Raw genomic sequence first — 20244 nt, 5'->3', positions numbered from 1 at the left:
AAAAAGAAGGAAAGCAAGAAAGTTGGTGAGAAAATAGAAGAGTGAACCCTTTGAGAACATGGAGGAGCATGAGAAAAGCTAATTGCTTGGGCGGATGGAGTAACTTGGAGAAGGGAGCAACTTAGAATAAGAAACTATGTATGTGAGCACCGGATCAGGGAGGGTGTAAATAGTTTCTCCTAGCTGTGTTTTGATATGCAGCAAACTCACGAGGAACAATTGGATGAAGATTTTGTGGTGATTTCATTAGGAATAGGAAGAACTTTTGGTACAATGGTACAAAGAAGACGACATTTTGCATTTGAAATGAGAAAAGTTTACGATCGAGATATTGGAAACAAAGAGTCACGCTCTTTGCTTGAATTTAAATTTAGCACAACTTCTGAAGAGGATTGTCGGAGCAGAGCGCAATAACAAAAAGTGCAAATTCTTAATTGTGGATGTGAGGAATCGACGGAAGCAAGGAGACTCGAAATACGCTTGGAAGAAGATTCACTGAATTGTTACTGCGAGACAAACTTATTTCTAGAAGAGACGATTGATTGTGTCAGTACGAATGAAAAAAAAGAGGAAATATATAAGACTAAGCGTAATCTTATAAATTTTGAGTCGAGGGCAAATGGAGAAATTGGGCGGGTAGAAAACCTCTGGTTGTCTTCTGGACGCATGAGGCTCCGCCCATCGCTCCGTGTGAATTCGAGAGAAAAAATATGTCGATCAGTATATGATTCATAGTAATAATGAATCAGCATACATAATTTGAACAAGTCGTTCAGTTGAAACAGTAGCTACTGAATAAAAGAGAGATGACAAGATTCAAATACTCAAAACATAAGAGAATTGATTGGAAAAACAATTTTTATTCTGAAAATAATAAGACTAGCGCACTAAATTAGCATCATCACCTCAATGTTTACATTTTTCAGGATGTCGTCATCACCGTGCCGATTTTCTTGAATCAAGCTGAACGACGTGCCATCGCATCCGCCGCCGAAATTGCTGGACTCAATCTTCTCCAGGTTAAGACAAATTCTTGCAATCCAAACTAATCTATTGTTTTCAGTTGCTCAATGATGGATCCGCTGCTGCGTTGAATTATGGAGTTTTCAGAAGGAAGGAAATCACTGAGAAGCCAACCCATATGTTGATTTATGATATGGGAGCTGTTAAGGTAGAGATTGGCTCAACGTTGCTAGATGTTTGATGAGACTAGTCAATACAGAATATGAAATGAGAAAATAATTAAAAAATAATACTAGAATAGCCATTGTTGAATTGACTGGCAGATTCTTATTTATAATTCTAGACCAGGGGACACCAAATTGGGAACAAATATTGTTTGACCTAATATGACATAGAACATTAGAAAAATGAGTTCCGGATATGTGCTATATCCGGAATTGTCATGTATGAGGGACATATTGTCATAGAAGACAATAAGACCAGAAGTCCAAGTGGTACATGAGAAAATTGCGGATTTTTTTCTGAGAAAAGCTGACAAATAGTGTGGGAAAAACTTTCCGGCACAAAGTAAAGTTGTGACTGGCACAGAACAAAAATAAAAAAGGTCTATGCTGGAATCACTATTGAGAAAATCTTTAAAACTATAATCGGGAGATGTTAGATGCTATATTAGAACACTTTTACAAATCGGAATCATAGATTGTGTTTCTGTAGATCACGTTATAAGACTAAAATTTGGGCAAAACCGGAGCATAGTTCTTAATCTCACATTAGTCTTTGATATGTTTACATGTTCCCAAAATTCAAAACGAACTACTTTCTATCTAACGGAATTCACTGAGGCGCTCATAGATTCACATGACCTGCTTTTGTTACGAAATAAAAGAAGAAAAAAAAACTGAATGTAATGAATCATCACCATTGGCCATTTTTCGAAATGTCGCCTAAAATTCAACAGCACGCGCCACTTCTCCAGCTATACTTGACAACGGAAAATGAAATGAATTTGTGGTCTTAGAAATAAAGCTTATAAAAGAAAATGAGATGCTCTTTCCTGTTTTAGAATGGCAAAGGCTAATTCGGGTACGCAAAAAAGGGGAGTATACGTTTTTTGTGAGATTGAAGAGCTTGCAAAATGGCGTCAAAAATAGCAGTGCCTTCCAAAAAAAGAGTCATAGTAGGCGTCGTCTTACTACTCTTCAATTTAGTCGAGGAGTCCTTCAACAAAAATGAAAGAATAATTGGAAGTGTTCGATGCATAAATTATCAGTTTCAAATTGGAACGTCTTTTATTTCAGACTACTGCGACCATTGTGCAATATGTATTGGAATCGACTCGCAAAGATGGAAAAGACAAGCAGCCAACACTCCGCACCGTGGGAGTTGGATATGACAAAACTCTTGGAGGCTTGGAAATCACTAACCGACTTAGAGACCACCTAGAGAAGGTAGCAAAACAGTCGAATTTGGCAGAAAATGAGAAGAATATATTTTCAGGTATTCCGTGACACCGTCAGCACATCTAAAGACATTTCTACCAACGGCCGTGCTATCGGAAAGCTTCACAAGGAGGCAGAACGTGTCAAGCAAGTTCTCTCTGCCAACAAGGACACATACGCTCAAGTAGAGAGTCTTTTCGAAGAGCAAAACTTCAGAGCCAAGGTAATAATTCTTTCTAAAATTTTTTATATCTCGTATTCTTCAGGTAACCCGTGATGAGTTGGAAAAGATGATCGAAGACCTCGAACCAAGAATCGCTGCTCCAATTCTTGACGCCATTGCTATGTCCCAATTGAAAGTTGAAGATTTGGATTTGGTGGTACTCATGGGTGCGGGAACACGTGTGCCGAAGGTCAAGGATATTCTGAAAACTATTTTGAAAGATAAGGTAGGTCCTAGCTCATTTTTCTAATCAAAATATTTATATATATAATGAATTCCTACAGGAAATCAGCAACTTCCTGAACACCGATGAAGCGATTGCTATGGGAGCTGTCTACCAAGCTGCTCACTTGTCCAAATCCTTCAAGGTTCTCCCATTCAACATCAACGAAAAGATCCTCTACCCAGTGTTCGTCAACTTCCTCACCAAAACTGAGGAGGGAACCATGAAACCGATCAGAAAATCACTCTTTGGAGAGAATTATCCAGTTCCAAACAGAGTTATGCACTTCTCTTCTTATTCTGATGACTTCAAGGTTTGTTTCAATCAGTTTCTATTCAAAAACAACGATTTCGATTCCAGATCGACGTTCAAGATGCTGATAAGAACCCACTTTCCTCTATTGAAATCACCGGAGTCAAGGATGCTATCGAGAAGGAGGTCACTGATGAGAACTCTATTCTCAAAGGAGTCAAGACAACGTTCTCCATTGATTTGTCAGGAATCGTGTCAGTTGAGAAGGCTAGCGTTGTAGTTGAGAAAGTGCCAACCACTGAGGAGAAAGAGAAATATGAGGTTGACAAGAAGGAGTTCGATGAGTGGGAGAAAGAACAGGAAGAGCTGAAGAAGAAGGAAAAAGCTGAAAAGAAAGAAAAGGAAGAGAAGAAGAAGGCTGAGAAGGAAGCTGGAGAAGAGAAGAAGGAAGAGGATACTGCTGCTGAGGAAAAGAAGGATGAGGAGACAAAGGAAGATGTTGAGAAGCCAGTCGTGGTCAAGAAGACCAAGCCAGTTGAGCCAAAGGCAAAGAAAATCAACGTGGCTCTGACCGTGAAGGAAACCAAAACTGACAACATTGACTTAAACGAAGAAGAAGTGACAGCGGCTAAAAAAGTGTGAGTTTTTGACTAAACGGACATAAATAGCTGCAATAAGTTTTCTAATACATCTAATTTTTCAGACTCGGAGACTTTGAGCACAAGGAAAAAGAGAAACACGATCGTGAGGAGGCCATGAACAGCTTAGAAGGACTTATTTATGATTTGGCTGTTCGTTTGGAGGACGGCGAGGAATATGCAGAGTACGTCACTGAAGATGAAAAGAAGGCGATTCTTGAGGAGGTTGCTGTGCTGAAGGTCTGGTTTGAAGATGACGTTTCTTTGGAAACAAAGAAAGAAGACTTCGATGAGAGAAGAATTAAGTTGGAGGAGCTCACTGCTAAGCCAAACGCCAGAAAGCAGGAAAGACTTGATGTGCCGAAGGTTGCTGAGGTTCTCGAGGACCATTTCAACAGATCCATGACTTTCCATGCAATGGCTCTCAATTTGACTCAATTCGAGGAAGGAAACAAGACTTTCACGGAGACCGAACTCGAAGTTCTCACCAAGTTGATTGAGAGTACCACTGAGTGGTGGACTGAGAAAAAGACCGCTTTCGATAGTCAGCCAAAGAACGAGGATGTTGTTGTAAAGGCTTCTGAAGTCGCTGAGAAGGTTTGTCGCAATTTTAGATGTTTAATTATCAATTTAATTTCAAATTTCAGGCTCGTGACTTGGAACGTGAAGTTCGTTATCTTGTTAACAAACTGAAGATCGCCAGCTCCAAGAAGAGCAAGGAATCTGAAAAGAAGAAGGCTAAAAAAGATAAAGATACTGCTAAGGAGAAGAAGGATGATGATACACCAGAAACCACGACCGAGGAGCAGACCGAGGAATCACAAGTAAGATTTTATATCCAACTCGATATGTTTATTTTTTAATGCTCCAGATGGAATTTTTCACTTGTCAAGGCCCGAAAAGGTCCGAGCTTAAAAAAATGGACCAATTTTTTTTTGAAAATTTTGAAATTTTTCATCGAAAATATGAACATTTCTGATGATTGCTCAGAATTTCCTCTAATTCTGAATGATGGTCGAAAATTTGACTATTTTGCCAAAAAATTCGTAAACATTTGAAATTTCAACTTTGGCGTCAAGTACCCGGGTTCAATTTTGCTGACAAGGCCCCGCCCGGGAACTAGTATAAAATTTTTGGTAGTTTGAACAACCAGTGTCCCTTTGAAAATCTGTTTTTTATTCTATTAATGTCTGCTGAAGGAATCTGCTGAAAATCATGAAAATCACATTTTTTCTTGAGAAACCATGTCTTGTCCCTGAAAAAGAAGAACCAAAGTTTCTTTCCTTTTTTTCCCCTTTCTGACTTTTGATTTTCCCCTGTCTATTGAAAATGTTTGCAGACACCTCCACCGACTGAGAGCGAAAACATGAAAGAAGATGAATCAGCAACAACAGAAGAGCCGAAGAAAGAAGCTGAACACGACGCGTCGGAACTGTAAACCTGTCATATCAAATCAGTAGTCAACAAAAGTGCATTTGAACTTTTCTCCCCCCTTCACATCAATCACCTTTCAATCTAAAACAGCTTCAACATTCTTTTCTTCATCTGTCATACATCTATCAATCCGTTTTATATCACTTTCATGGGAAATAATAATTGAAACATTTTGAAACAAAAAAACGGAAAACATTTGAAAAGATAGAAGGATGATGACAAAAGATGTGTTGAGTTTTCATCATGTCTGATGCAATCTCATCATGTTCTCCGTCAAAATCCCTCATCTTTTCAAAACTTTGTGATTCTCACCAGCTTTCGTAAAAACTAAGTTCTAATCAAAATCTTCTCCTTTCCAACGGGAAACTCTTTAACTTATTGTGTTTTTGTTGGTCCCTTAACACTCAACGGTTGTTCAATTATTGTAGGGTTTTGCAATTCATTGTTTTAATCTTTCGATCTTCCACACTTCCCAAATTGATAAAGTTTTCTGGAAACCAAACGCTATCAGTCACTTGTTTTATCAGGAAAACGACCGAGCGATCGTTGAAAGTTTCAGATGCCTTCTTCTTCTCTTTTTTTCCAAGTAACAGCTGTCGGTGTCAACGACCTACTCCTCGGGTGATGGTGATCGAGAGGTCTGCAAAAAAAACGGGAGATTGAAATTGAGAAGTGATCTTGTGAACCCGAAACATGTAGGCAACTGTTCTTCATATATTGTTACTGGCGTGTTTCTCATCAGTCCACATGTTCTAGTCGACGTCATTAGACCAATGAGCTGTTTCAGGTGTAAACGTGAGTTTCCAAACTTCCGAGGTCTCAAAATAAGATAGGAACAGTTGGAAGATGGATGGTTTGAAAATAACAAAGAAAAAACAGAAAAACAACGGCATAAGATCATTCTAAGGACAAAATTTAGATTTATGAGGAAGTTGGAATCACAGACCAGGGTTACTGTATCAAGTGCATGTGTGAAGCTGACCGGTCATATTTTACGACGTGTTTACCGTTTAGCTTCTTTTTTAATGTGTGATGACGTTTGTTAACTTTTTATCTAAACAACTACAAAACAATTAAAGCTGAATGCAAAGATTGGATATGACCTCGTTCATCGAACGATCCCCCGCAAAGTATTAATCACCACGATTTCTTTAAAGACACGCTGATAAGAAACTACTGTAGTTGTTAAGATTAAAAATTGCTTCACAACAAATAACTTTTCTAATTTGGCAATTATCACGTGTGCATTTCTAGTTTTGGACGAGAATGACGAAAATACATTGTTTTCAGTTATTTTTGGCGCTCAGTGCAGAAAATATAATAAAAATAAAGTAAACGTGATACACCAATCACGTAAGATTGAAAACTGCAGTTTTTCGAGAGTTGTTTGCAAGAAGTGAGTAAATATTTTTTGTAGATCATAACCAAACTTTTCATGATTTTAAAACATTCCAGCTTTACATAGTTCTTCATTAATCATCGTGTGATGTCAAACCATATCATCCCCTTCCTCCGATGAATTCCGAATATCACCACCACAACAAGCTTGTTTTATCAATGATATAGTTGTTCATTCGTCTCTCTTCCCGGTTTTTATCAGCACACGCCACAAAAAGCATACAGAATATTTCGCAACATTCACACAAAGACCATCAGGCGATCGAGCACTGGTGGTTCGAACTCTGATGACGGCGGAGGAGACCACCAGATGTCAACATACCTGGAAGCAGTTCGATAAAACTTGGCCGACTGGCTGATGGCTCTCGGTTACTGATAAGACACGTTCTATTTCTCTCTTTCTCATCTGCCTCCTCCATCAGATCATTGACAAGTTTCAGGTTTTGGACGATCGCTTGTTGCGTGCAGCACATCTTTCTCTTCTTCTCTCTTTGCAGAAAATATGACAGAGAGATAGACAGTTGTGTTAACTGGGGGCCACGTGGGGGCCACCGACTGCAAACAGTGACGTCGGGGCGAGGTGATGGGCTGATAACAGATAGAATGAAAGAAGAAGAAGAAGGCAAATATGATTGTGTTATCTTGTGTTAGAAAAGATTGTATGCAAATGAGACTTGTGTCCAATTATTTGTGTCCACGCCAGGTGTACGGAAGGAAATGAAGTGCGTGAGAATATCGCCGTGGAGATTGGAGATCAAACTTTAATCTGGGCTAGATTTGAATTTTGGCTATGGTGAAATAAGTGCGCAGGAAAATTGAAATAAGTATCGTATGACAATTAACGTGTTGTGTTGAAACTGGTATCATTTCCTGTCAGAACTCTGAAATCAGATGGTTTCAGATGTTTTGCTTCAAATATAACAGCCCATGGTACGTGACCCACGTGTCACATGAACCGCAATCATGAATGGACCACTCCATATAAACCCAAAAACCACATTTACCCTGAATAACTACTGACACTTAGAACATTTCTCAATTCATCCTGCCAACACACTCAATCCCTTAACTTTTCTTTTTTCGTCTTTTTTTTTTCGTCTCAAGAGCAAACACTAGATTTTGTTGTTCCTCTCAACAGAAAATAGAAAAAGTTCACTTCCAAACAGCTGGAGTTTGAGAAGTTGACAAGTCAAGATCAAACTCCCAAACTCTCAAAACCTATCTTCTTCTTTTTTTTTCTCAACTCTTTTATTATCTTTCTTGGCGTCAAACACACATTCCAAGAAGTAAAATAGAAAGTGAAAACGAAAACGGAAAGATGAACTACTTTTTTCATCGGCTTGTCAACTTTTGAAAGTCATGTGATCCATCTTTAAAGGTTGCTCCGTCATGTTTCACCAGCTTCTTTCTTTCTCTCTTATCATAGGATCGGAGACTACAAACTACAAGAAACACCTACAGACGGATGTCGACTGTGGATATGAACCCGCCAAGAACCTGCCAAAAGGAGACAGTCCGTATATGTGTAGTATGCTCAGTGCATAAGACGGGGTGCGCAGGGTACCCGCACACTTGCTACGCACACAGTCAATGGACCAGTTGTTATTGTTTTGGTGATGACGTGTACTCTGCCACTGTCTACTCCTTATTTCCCGCCGCGTGCGCATTATTAATATTCTTATCTTCATTCCGTCATTATAGGCAACCACGTGACTGTCTTAGTCACTGTCTTCCGCGCGGTTCGCCGAGGACTCATATATGTGCGCGTCCGTTTCCGATTTCGTCATTTTCGCTCACTTTCCCGCCTTTTTTGTCTCTCTCCCGATTCTTTTGCCTAATAAGATCGGATTTTTTTTCGATAGTAATCATTTATACGAGTCATTCAAATTTGTGTTTTTAAGTAACAACCGTCTAGAGTGTCGTTCTTGATCGCATCGATATTGTTTTGTAAATTTCAATTTCCATCCAAAACAATCCGGATCATCGTACATATTTCCCTGTTCCACCTAATTAATCTTTGATTATTCTCCTCATTCATTTAACAATATCCATTCTTGTTTCGATATATATACTCAAAAACTCCTCCAGTCGAGATCATCACATCACTTTGTTTTGACCAACGTGATTCTCGCCCAGCTGATGTCAGTGATAGCGAACGACAGTGTCGATGGGAACCCAAGTACTCGTTCAGACCTTTCAGCCAATCCATCATTAGCCATGTCGTGTTAGTCGAATAGCCTTCTCTCATATCTCTTTTCCCTTTCATGGTTGGCAAACTGTAAGAAGGCTCTAAAAAGGGAAAGGGATGGCATGCCGTTAAAACTTTCTCTCTCAACTTTTTGTATTCTTTATATCAGTGAAAATCATCTTTTTTTTTAGATTCTTCTTACTTTTTTCTTCCTTTCTAATCACTTCCCATCATCTACTGATCTTTATCTCAATATCTCTCAGTTACACTCTCATCATCAAAAGGCAAAGAGTTTGTAATGGCTCGATCGCTGCAAGAGTGACCAGTGCTGGTCATTCGATTGAGTCGCTCCCAACTATACGATTCTTTTGCCTCCACAAGCTGATAACATCTTCCCCTCCCTCGCTTTTCGTCGAAGCGATAACATATTTCCGTGTTCCAAGAGAAACTTTATTATCAGAGAGGAAGATTGGAAAGAAGAAAAAATGATGGAAAAGAAAAAAAAAACTTAAGAGTTTCTTTTCTTATATTGTTTTATAAGTTTTTCCCCTTTTCTGCGTTTCTTAAACCTCAAAGAACAATTGGAAAAGGTGGTGATGAACCTGATGTCTTGGAAGATGGTAATAAATTTTGCCCCCGCGTTCTCATAAAACCGTCATACGATACTTCCCATCTTTTTTCATTTTTTTTCAAAAAAGAAACTCATTACAGTAGGAAAAGTGATTATAAAGACGTCCAGACTAATTACTGCCGACCTATGATCAAAATGATCACCAATGCCAAAAACGGCGCATAGTTCTTCTTTGACGTCCGTATAGATAGTATAGATAGCCATATCTCTCAAATTAACAAGAGAAAAAATGATTCCAATTTTGATTCTTTTTTCCGTTGACACAAGTAAAAATATTTCTTAGAAATTTATCGCCATCTCCAGTTTTCTCTTTCTCTCCTGCAAGGCTGTTACCATACATGATGTAATCTCTTTTCGAGAACTGCTGGCCAACCATTTCCCTTGGTTATTGGTGTTGTCTCAATGCTCTCAATTCGTGTTTCATCTGCTCGTTTAGGTCGTTTCGAGGCGATGATGGTTTTGAAATGTTTGTCTGATATTACATCACATTCAACCATTGTCATCGAAGGACAACATTCTCACGGTCTCTGTTTCTTTTTGTTATTCGTCTAGGCCACGACTCTTGTGATCATCAACCATTGACTAGGAACCACGTGGAGCTCGTGGCTGCGGTCGAAATGTGCAGGGATCCTCGTGCTTATTGTCTTCACCTCGTCATTTCCTGTTAGTACTAAAAATACTATTGTCAGAAGCACTCACGGAAGATTTTGAACCCAAATAACAGAAGATTATCAAAACAGACTAGGTCAATCATAACTTTTAGACATGATAGTTGTTCCAATTCCTTGAAAATCAGGATCCGATCCCCCAATTCTATTTTTCTCAGGTTTGGTAGTAACTACCACTATAGTTAAACCTCATTCAGCTGAGCGCTTCTGATTGCTTTTAACTATCCAAACACAGTGGCTCACGTGGCTACATGTATTGTTTGAACTACCATTTTTTACGACCACAGGTCTGCTAAACTGTGACGGAAAGGTTTTGTTTGAGCTTTAACAAACCTCAAGGCTCTCAAGAGCACACTTTGATTTTTCTTCTCTTTCCCCTACTTTTCTATCTGTTTCTTCTATCTGTCCGTTATTTGATGGGTTTCAGGAGGTTTTTTATTTTTGGGAACCAAGTGACGCACTCGGAGATGCAGTCGTTCTTCTCGGAGTTTGGTCGGGAGTTGGCAACATTTGAAAAGAGAGATCTGATTTTTGAAATAAGGCTCTTAAGTGTAGCTTGAAACATTCGTAATCCGATACGGTAGTGTTTTAATTAAGAAGTTCAAAAATTCTTGTGCATTTCTGAAGATTAATACGTTTTGGTTGAAACTATTAGAATCAGAATCTTCCAGATCCAAAAATTTCAAATCGAACGATTCCCCTCTTATGAGGGGGAATCTTGCGATTCTCAATCTCCTGATGTTCTGCCATTGAAAGTTAGTTTTTCTCTCCGATGACGTCTCCCGACTAGAGCCCAACCTTCCATTTCTCTCCACATGTTTTTGCCTTTCTTCAGGTCAAAAGCTCTCGCTTTCCGATCAGGAAGAAGTAGGCGGAGTCACGTCCTGACGGGAGGCCGCGGTCGATCGGTCGGTCGCCGACGCCTTCCCGCCCCTCTAACATTGCCCCGCCGATACCCTCCCATCGGCCACACTCTTCACAACATCTCATCATTTGTTCGCGCTGCTCTCCCCACGTGCGCCCCGCCACCCTTCGTGGGGCCCCTGCTTTCCATTGGCTTCTCTGATTCTCTTGAAGTCTCAGTTGAACTCATTGCGTCGTCTGCGGCTAGGAGGGCCAAGAAACACTAGGAGATGTTTTCTACAACGTGCCTAGCGCCCACAAACCGCCATACACTTGCCCCTTCTCTGTACTCTCCAGTTTTGCCATACTATCCATCCCCCTTGGCGCCAATACGCCCGTCCATATGCACTGCGTTGTATCGCCACAACAGCTGGACACTTTCGATGTCCTGTTCTTTCTCTCCACACGTGGAGACACAACTTCCTCGCTTTTTAATCTTGTTTCTAATTAACACTTATATTATTATCACTTCCTCGCTATCAATCGGTCACTCGTTTCGTTTCCCACAGTCTTCGAAGGTTCAAACTGATAATTCTTTCAGAAATTTCAAAAATCATGCCAGCCATTTTGTCGCGAGTCGCTCCACGCATCAACTATGTCGGATCCCGACTCATGGCCTCCGCCGCCAGATTGGAAACCGTTCCAAGAGAGGAGATTCACAAGGAATACGACAGAAAGAAGACTTTCTACGTAAGCTGCACCAAAAACGAATCCAAAATAATGCATTCTTCCTATTTTCAGCACAAAGACCTCGAGATTCAACTTGCCAGCCCAGCTCAATTAAAGACCAAGCCATTAGACCCAACCAAGCTCAAATTCGGACACACCTACGCTGACTACATGATGACCTGCGACTGGGATGCTGAGACCGGATGGCATCATCCAAAGATCGAACCAATTGCAGAACTCAAAATTCATCCAGGAGCAAAGGTAAGCAGAAATGACATAAAATTCGTTCAGTTACCTTTCAATCAAAGTCTAGCAGAAATGGCGCCATAAATGGTCATTGTTCTAGCCAGAATAGTTCCAGAAGTGACAACTCTCTTATCTCTAGAATTAGGCTATTAATGAGAAAGTGCGAAAAGTTATGTCAATCAAAACGGCAGACGTCACGTGGCAATCCACATCATATCAGGTAGCCATCGAAACATTTTTTCCGTGGCGTCTCATCTCTATCCGTTTTGCGGGCAGCAACTTTCGAAGATTTTCAAAGATGATGCAACCAACGTCACCTGTCTTTTCACCTATCTGACCTCTAGCCGCAGGGAAATCGGATAGGGATAGAAAAAACGAAGAAAAGAAATGTGAAACTTTTGAAGTGACAAAACTAGAAAAAGTGAAACTTTTTGGTGGACCACGAACCAAAAATGATGAGAGATTGACATGTAACTCGAGTTCTAGGTTATGAGCATCCTGCATCAAACTAGAAATTTGAGAATTCTTCTGGAGATCATACAGCAATTTCGAACAAAACAGGAAACTAATTAGCAGAACTAATCCCGTTTTTCCAGGTTCTTCATTACGCCAGTGAGCTATTCGAAGGAATGAAGGCCTACCGTGGAGTCGATAACAAGATCCGTATGTTCCGTCCAGAAATGAACATGGCTCGTATGAAGAGAACCGCCATCCGTGCTGCACTTCCGGTAATTAGATTTCTTTCGTGTTGTAAAACATAAAAAACAAAAACAAGAAAAAAGAAGCTCTCGGAAGAAAACCAATTAAGTGATATTCATCTTTACGTGGTGCAATCCACTAAAAGCATGTGAAAGAAGGAAAAGAAGTAATTAGTTTGAGGGGAACGTCTCAAGGGACTAGGTAACAGTAAATAACTTTGGAGAAGAAAATACTTCACGAAAGAAATAAAATGGATAAATTTCAGGACTTCGACTCCGAGGAGATGATCAGTGTGCTTACCGAGATGCTTCGTTTGGACCAAGAATGGGTTCCAAACTCAGATGTCTGCTCGCTTTACATGCGTCCAACACTCATCGGAACAGATGTAGGATTATTACCTACGACACAGACTTAAATATAAAACAACAATTTTTCAGCCAACTCTTGGAGTCGCAGTTTCCACTGAAGCCAAGATGTTCGTGATCACTGGACCAGTCGGAGCCTACTATTCAACTGGTTTCCAACCAGTCAGCTTACTCGCCGACTCTCGTTTCATTCGTGCTTTCCCAGGAGGAGTTGGAGCATACAAGATGGGATGCAACTACGCGCCAACTATCTGGGTTGGAAAGGAAGCCGCCAGCAAGAACTGCCAACAAGTCCTCTGGCTCTACGGAGAGAACGAGGATCTCACCGAGGTCGGTACCATGAACATTTTCTTGTTCTGGAAGAACGAAGAGGGAGAGATGGAACTGATCACCCCACCACTTCATCGCGGACTCATTCTCCCAGGAGTCACCAGAGATTCAGTTCTTCAACTCGGAAGAGAATGGGGAGAATACAAAGTCACCGAACGTACATTGAACATGGAAGAAGTCAAGAAGGCGTTGTCCGAGAAGAGACTCTACGAGATGTTCGGAGCAGGAACTGCTTGCGTCGTGTCCCCAGTTGGAAAGATCCTCTACCACAACAAAGTCACAGATGAGTACGAAGAGCTCCAGATCCCAACCATGGCCAGCAAATACGGAGTTATGCAAAAGTTCTACAACACAATCAACGACATTCAGGTAAGAGAAGTTTCGATATGAAACATGTTCTTAGTATATATTTTTCAGTACGGGCGAATTATCAAGGACGGATGGATGCGTGACATTTAACCGTCGGCCGACTTCTCCAATCCCTCATCTATAATCTACATTTCTTCCTTCAATGCCGCATTTTTAATACTAAACGATGGGTTCTTTTCGAAAATCTCGAAGTTGTTTCTTCTCCACCTTTGTTTCATTACTGGGACCGACTTCAAAAGTCGGATTTTTACGTTGAGCTTTTTTGAAGAGCTAGCCAGCCGAGAGACTTCATAAATTCTGAGATAATATCAGAATGGTAGATGATTCTTTACCGGTTTTGCAAATAATTTCTCTCTCAAACAAATTGATTACTAGTTTAATAGACACGTTTGAATTCAATGGTATTTGCCCGTATATTGATTTATTGTTTCGCCCAGCATTTTTTCTACAGCCCACTCCTCCCCTCCCCTCAAAACGCTTATGTGTCCCGGTTTTTAATTCATGCTTCCTGCTACACTTCACCATGTCAAATAATCAGCTGATCATCTAGAGAGTATATTTATGTATATGAGAGTCTCTTTTTAGATCAAAGGGCTATTCGAATGCATTTTATGTATAATTTGGTTGGTTTTTACTTTTATTTTATAATAAACTGTTTAAAATGGTTTTTACGAAGTTTTTGTTTGGCATCTGAAGGATTCCTGAAAGCGACTAAATACGGAAATCATGATTTTCAGAATTAGAAAACATGAAAATAAACGCAAGTTGCCGTTAAAAATTTGATTTAAATTGAGAGCGCGGCGGTTGCGTTGAGTATGGGTTAAAAACTGTTGTTTTGAACATTTCAGGAAAGTTTTGATGAAAATCGCCAAATAGTTCTAAAGGCTGGACAGATTTTTATAGATTTCTTCCTTCGAATGATATCTCAGCATACTTGTCAAGCCCCGAACTGTGCCGGGCCGGGCCATGTCAGCGAAATCAAAAATCATTGATTTTTTTCTATCATTGATTTTTTTCTACCATTGATTTTTTTCTACTCTATATTCTGCTGTATTATCAATATTTCGATGCTGAAACACGGCCCCCCTAGCCTTAAAAGGGCTCTCACGGATTCTGATATTATCGACGGTTATGTTGCCTACGAAGACTACAGGAAGCTTTACGATCATGTCGTGAAACTGACCCACCAAATCAATGAACTTCAATCTAGCCTGATGGAATCCGCGTCCGCCAAAGTCAGCGAAAGGCTGACCGACACTTGTCCTATCCTTCCAGACCCATTTCCCATCGGACAGCCGGTTAGTTTAATTGTTCGCGACGATGTCTTCACTGATCCCTCCACGAATACCAAATCCTACGCTAACGCTGCTTCGAATGGTTTGGCTAAGCCTATCGATACACTTTCTATTGCTAAAGAGGCCGCTAAAATCATGGACAAGGCCACCCGGGCCGTCGTCGAGAGGATGCCAGATAATAAAGAAGACCCTGATCAGGAGAAGTTAGACCTGGTTTTTTTCACAAAATTCAGTACCACTCACGGACTCCCGGTGCCTTCCGAAGCACATCGTCACTTTTCTAAGACCGCCTGTCGTCCACTGAAACTCCAGTTCGCTAACAACTCCGAGCGTGACAAATTTCTCCATGGTTTCTACAAAGTTAAAAACTCCGACCCGTCTCTCTCGTCTATCCAGAACCGCCCACGAGCTCGGAGGGATCTCACTAAGGAGGAGCTGAAAAGACTTTACGAATCGAGAAAGTTCGTATACGACAACAATCTGAAGGAAAAGTCTTCCAAGTATATCATGGTGGATATCGACTACAAGCTGAACCGTAACCCTCGCCCTTTTATCTAGATGCCTGGTATCCTCCTTCTTCCCTTCTCTCTTCTCACAAGTTAGTTCCTTCATTTTCTTCTTCCATCTCTCCTTCTCACTCTTATCTGACTCCATCTTCCCCAATCATCCAATCCAGACAGTCTGACATAAGCCTAGATGTTCTACTTTCCAATGTTCGCGGTGTCGCTTCCTTGTCTAAAATTTGCCTTATCTTCGACTTCTTCCGATCTTCCAACCACCACCTCTTAGCATTAACCGAAACCTTTCTTGATCAAACTGTATCATCTTCTCTCTTTACCTTTCCTGATATCAACATCGTTAGGTTTGACCGCGATCCCTCCCTTCATCATAAGTCTAGAGGAGGCGGAGTCGCAATTTTATCCAAAAGTAGTATCACAGTCTCTCCAATTGAAATTAATTCAGCAGTCCACTATCCTCTCCACAAGTCTGAAATTCTTTCCTGCAAGATTGCACCAGCCGCTGCTTCTTTTTCCAACTTCGCTCCATTTACTATATGCCTAGTTTATAGACCACCCGATTCACGCACCCTTGAGTCGGAAGCTCTCTTTAATCACCTGAATACTTTCCTCCCTCTCAAATCTTGCCTCCTAATCGGGGATTTCAATTTTCCCGAAATAGTCTGGTCTCATAAATTTCATGCTCCTCACAACTTTCAGAGCTTTCTAGATTCCCGTGGGTTTGCTCAGCTCACAAACTTTCCTACTAGAATTGGCCCTACTTCTTCCAACATTCTCGACCTCATCATCACATCCAACGATTTTCCCATCTATAAATTAGAATGTAGTCCACCTCTTCTCAATTCAGATCATCTCAGCGTTCATTGTGTATTCGGACCTCCCATTACAAACTCTAATACATCCAGACCTCCACCCGTTTGTCGCAATCGCCTTGACTACCGTAAATGCGATTTCAAAGCCTTAAACTCTTCACTGGCTTCTACTGACTGGGATCTTCTACTCAGCACCCTCCCCTCAGCATCTGACAAATATGATAAATTTATCTCAATCCTTTCTAATCTAATTTCCTCCCACACCCCCTTCATGTCTCCTGTCAAAACCCGCGGTCCTTCTAACCTTGCCAGGCAGCTCAAACGGGTACGCTCCTCATATTCTAAAGCTCTCAAACTACCCACTCCTCCCCCTGCTTTAATCCGTAAATTCCAAGCCCGAATCAAAAACATTCAGCATAGTATCAAACGTAAATTTTACCGCCGCGAAAATCATATCCTCGCCGCCCCCCACAGTAGGTCATCGCGTGCCTTGATAAACACACGGGTTAAAGGCAGGTCTGCAATCCCACATCTTTCCGTAGGCAACGAACTTATTACTTCAGATTCCGCTAAAGCTTCTATTTTCTCTTCTGAATTTCTGTCAAATTATAATTCCACCGTGCCTTCCTCTCCATCCTTTCCCATCATCAATCCGTCATCTTCCCCTCATGCACTCCCACCCATAGACCTTTTCCCCCCATGGGTTATTGAGCAAGCTATCACCAAGATTCCCTCCAAATGTGGTTTCTCAGTTCATTTAGCCAACTACTACGTTATCAAACAATGCGCCACTACTCTTGCCTTACCCCTCTCCATAATATTTTCTGAGTCATTTAAATCTTCAATTGTCCCCAAAGCCTGGTTGCACGCCACTATTATACCCGTCTTCAAGAAAGGTAATCCCTCCGCCCCTCAAAATTACCGTCCCATAAGTCTAACAGATCCCTTTGCACGCCTTTTTGAAAGAATAATCTGCCGTCAAATCAGATTGGACGTAGGTCACCAGTTTAGCGTTCACCAGCACGGGTTCCTTCCTCGTCGTTCTTGCCCCAGTTCTCTTGTTTACTCCACGTCCAACTACAAAAGGATTCTTAAAGATCACCAGACTGTTGACGTAGTTTTTTTCGATTTTCGGAAAGCATTTGACAAGGTAAACCACACTCTCTTACTCAAGAAACTTTACAGTTTTGGTATCCCCACCCAATACGTTTCCTGGTTCAAATCTTTCCTGAAGGATCGTACTTTCTCCGTCATGGTTAATGGTTCTTTGAATAGTAAAGTTTCCCCCATACCCTCTGGAGTTCCACAAGGTACAGTAGCCGGCCCTCTCCTCTTTCTAGTTTTTATAAACGATCTCCTGCTTTCTCTTCCTCCCAGCTTACACTTTGCAGCTTTTGCGGATGATATCAAGCTCTACTCTCACGACCCTTTTCTTTTGCAAACCGGTATCGATACTGTATCCAAATGGGCCTCCTCCAACTCTCTCCCTCTTGCTCATACTAAAACTACTCTTCTACGGCTCGGTTCCAAAAACCCGGGTCATCTTTATAACATAGACTCCATCACCATCACCGAATCTTCAGCAGTACGGGATTTAGGATTGTTAACAGATTCACACTTGAAATTTGATAGCCATATCGCCAAATCTTCTTCATTAGCTATCCTACGCTGCAGCCAACTACTCAAGTCATTTCGATCTCGATCCCTTCCTCTGTACAAACACTTATTCAACACCTATGTCCTTCCAGTTCTTGAATATTGCTCTTCTGTTTACTCTCCGTCTCCCTCTAGCATCCTCTCTCATAAACTTGAAAAACCTCTTCGTTCGTTTACCAGAAAAGTTCTTCAGAGGTGTAACATACACTATACCTCCTATCTAAATCGTCTCGAGATTCTTGACTTATACTCCTTCCGTCACCGTCGTCTCAAATCACAATTAATTCTACTTTATAAAATCATTTGCGGCGCTACTTTTTTCCCTGAAATCCAGGCATATGTCAGACTGTCCAACTCTAACAGACGCCCCATGACACTCATTTGTATTAGGCCCCAAGTTAATGACTTTTTCTCTTCCACAGTCCCCATCTGGAATTCCATCACATCTAATTGCCCCGAATTTCTCCCACCCGGTAAATTCATCTCCCTTCTTGAACAATCCATTAAGCGGTTATAATTATGAGCTTTTTCACCTCCAATATGTTATATCGCCCCCCACTCGCCCCATTCCATTTTAACTGTCAGTCATATTAATTTATTCTTTTTGAAATTCTCACCACCAATACATCCACAATATTCGGTTTTAAATTTATCTTTCCCCAACCCTATCTTGCCATTATGATCCTCTATTTATACATTGTTCCCCCACCCCTACCTGGTCTTTCGCCTCGTGAGGGGCTTGATCAGGTCTCAAGTGTTAACTACTGATTTTTTTTCTTTGTGTCAATAAATTAAATTAAATTAGATTAAAGGCGCCTTAGGTTTCTTAAGGAAAAGACCGGGTGTTTTGACGCTAAACTTCAAATTACAATTTTTTCAATTTTTTTTTGCGAAAAAATCAAATTTTTGACTATCATTCTGAATTAGAAGAAATTCTGAAAAATCATCAGAAATGGTCACATTTTCGAGGAAAAATTGAAAAATTTCAATTAAAATTGGAAAAGGGTCATTTTTTAAAGCTGCGCCTTCGGCCGGGCCGGCCTTCAAACATTTTTCAATACGCGGCCGGCCTGGGCCTTGGGGCCTTCCCACATGCTTTTCAGTTTGGCTAGTAGTGAGTGCATTTTCAAACTACAGTATTACCTGTAATACTGTTGTGCCTTGTAGCATATGAGAACACATAACGGTATAATGGGTTTGTTTTCGACGGTCTGCAAAATACTTACCCTTTGCAAGATGAGAATTACACTCACTTACCTGTCCAATAACAAAACCATTCTAAATAACGATCTCACTTGTTTAGAATCAACAATAATTTATTGATACATAGAAGAATGAATCAGAAATATTGTCAAACAGTTCGCGGGGGAAAAAACGGATGCTACGAAAATGAGTGCATTCAGTTAGAGTTAAGAGAAAACAGTCTTTCAGGTAACATACGCTGAAAAAACCCGAACTGATCATTAAGTGGTCAGTTCCTAAGATAGAAACTAAGGGGGCTTTCAGTAAGAAGAGAATTGCAAGTGGAAATCGAGATCATTGGTGTGAGTATCGACAAAATGCAGCAAACTTCTGACGGACGCTGTGATCTAACTAGAGATGCGGAAGAAAAAAGAGAAATAGACGGTATAGGATAGGATGAGTCAAAAAACTGATAGGAATTTTTGGTAGGAAATGGACAGATGGGGATTATATGATGAGAATTTAGAGAACGGCGCAGCTTTTCTTCTCCTGGAATGGGTTGTGCGACTCGTTGGTTGGTCCGGAGACAAGAAGATCGCCTCCCTTGTTCTTTTCACAGTACTCGAGGAGTCTGAAATAATTCAAATAATATTTCGAATGAATATTGGATATGACAACTTACTCTTTGGAGACCTCCGATACCTTCTTCCGTTGGATCGCAGCCTCAGCACGCAGTTGCTCGGTGGTAGCCTTGATGTTCTCCATCTCAGAAGTTTTCTGGAACTAAACCAAGAATCAGATAAACAAATTAGACAGAGTGCTACTAGTACACTTGGGTGGAAAATTTCTAGAAGGAGTGAGGTGGTTGGAGGGAAAGAAGAAGACGAAGTTTAGTGCCGAAACAAATAAGTAGGTTTTGATGCGTGTAACTACCAATTTAACGATCGGAGAGTTTGCTCTTTTGTCGAAATTGCAGGCTTGTGTGAATGGACAAGTCCGCCCCCGGAGTGGCAGAGTTTACGGAAACTGGATGGACCTTATAATTTGGAAAAGATCGCACGAATAAACAAAATGGTGAGGATATCAGGCAAAGCACACCCAACAAAACTTACAAACAGTCGTGTATGAAGGCATGACGGAATA

General features: G+C 40.7%; 5 protein-coding genes across 5 annotated transcripts; 4 read left to right on the top strand and 1 right to left on the bottom strand.

Moving 5' to 3' along the window:
• Nucleotides 1-195: 195 nt before the first annotated feature.
• GCK72_024933 (uncharacterized protein) lies at nucleotides 196-5176 on the top strand (the record flags this gene model as incomplete). Its single annotated transcript, XM_053736124.1, has 11 exons — nucleotides 196-276; nucleotides 927-1019; nucleotides 1064-1171; nucleotides 2262-2411; nucleotides 2461-2625; nucleotides 2669-2851; nucleotides 2910-3161; nucleotides 3209-3738; nucleotides 3804-4335; nucleotides 4386-4562; nucleotides 5078-5176. 11 exons carry the CDS (start codon nucleotides 196-198, stop codon nucleotides 5174-5176), a joined length of 2370 nt encoding a protein of 789 aa, XP_053579690.1.
• Nucleotides 5177-6824: 1648 nt separating this feature from the next.
• Nucleotides 6825-7043, bottom strand: GCK72_024932 (uncharacterized protein; the record flags this gene model as incomplete). Its single annotated transcript, XM_053736123.1, has 1 exon — nucleotides 6825-7043. The coding sequence occupies one exon, from the start codon at nucleotides 7041-7043 to the stop codon at nucleotides 6825-6827; it is 219 nt and encodes a 72-aa protein (XP_053579689.1).
• A 4472-nt stretch (nucleotides 7044-11515) lies between these two features.
• Nucleotides 11516-13728, top strand: GCK72_024931 (uncharacterized protein; the record flags this gene model as incomplete). Its single annotated transcript, XM_053736122.1, has 6 exons — nucleotides 11516-11650; nucleotides 11702-11890; nucleotides 12472-12603; nucleotides 12840-12959; nucleotides 13012-13638; nucleotides 13687-13728. The coding sequence occupies 6 exons, from the start codon at nucleotides 11516-11518 to the stop codon at nucleotides 13726-13728; spliced, it is 1245 nt and encodes a 414-aa protein (XP_053579688.1).
• Nucleotides 13729-14705: 977 nt separating this feature from the next.
• GCK72_024930 (uncharacterized protein) lies at nucleotides 14706-15491 on the top strand (the record flags this gene model as incomplete). Its single annotated transcript, XM_003101546.2, has 1 exon — nucleotides 14706-15491. One exon carries the CDS (start codon nucleotides 14706-14708, stop codon nucleotides 15489-15491), a length of 786 nt encoding a protein of 261 aa, XP_003101594.2.
• A 4102-nt stretch (nucleotides 15492-19593) lies between these two features.
• GCK72_024929 (uncharacterized protein) lies at nucleotides 19594-19995 on the top strand (the record flags this gene model as incomplete). The annotated part of the gene is made up of 1 exon (XM_053736121.1): nucleotides 19594-19995. The coding sequence occupies one exon, from the start codon at nucleotides 19594-19596 to the stop codon at nucleotides 19993-19995; it is 402 nt and encodes a 133-aa protein (XP_053579687.1).
• Between the last annotated feature and the right edge of the window lie 249 nt (nucleotides 19996-20244).

The sequence above is a fragment of the Caenorhabditis remanei genome, chromosome X (genome assembly GCF_010183535.1).
Source record: "Caenorhabditis remanei strain PX506 chromosome X, whole genome shotgun sequence".
Classification (NCBI taxonomy): domain Eukaryota; kingdom Metazoa; phylum Nematoda; class Chromadorea; order Rhabditida; family Rhabditidae; genus Caenorhabditis; species Caenorhabditis remanei.
This window is presented reverse-complemented; position numbering and strand designations above follow the sequence as displayed.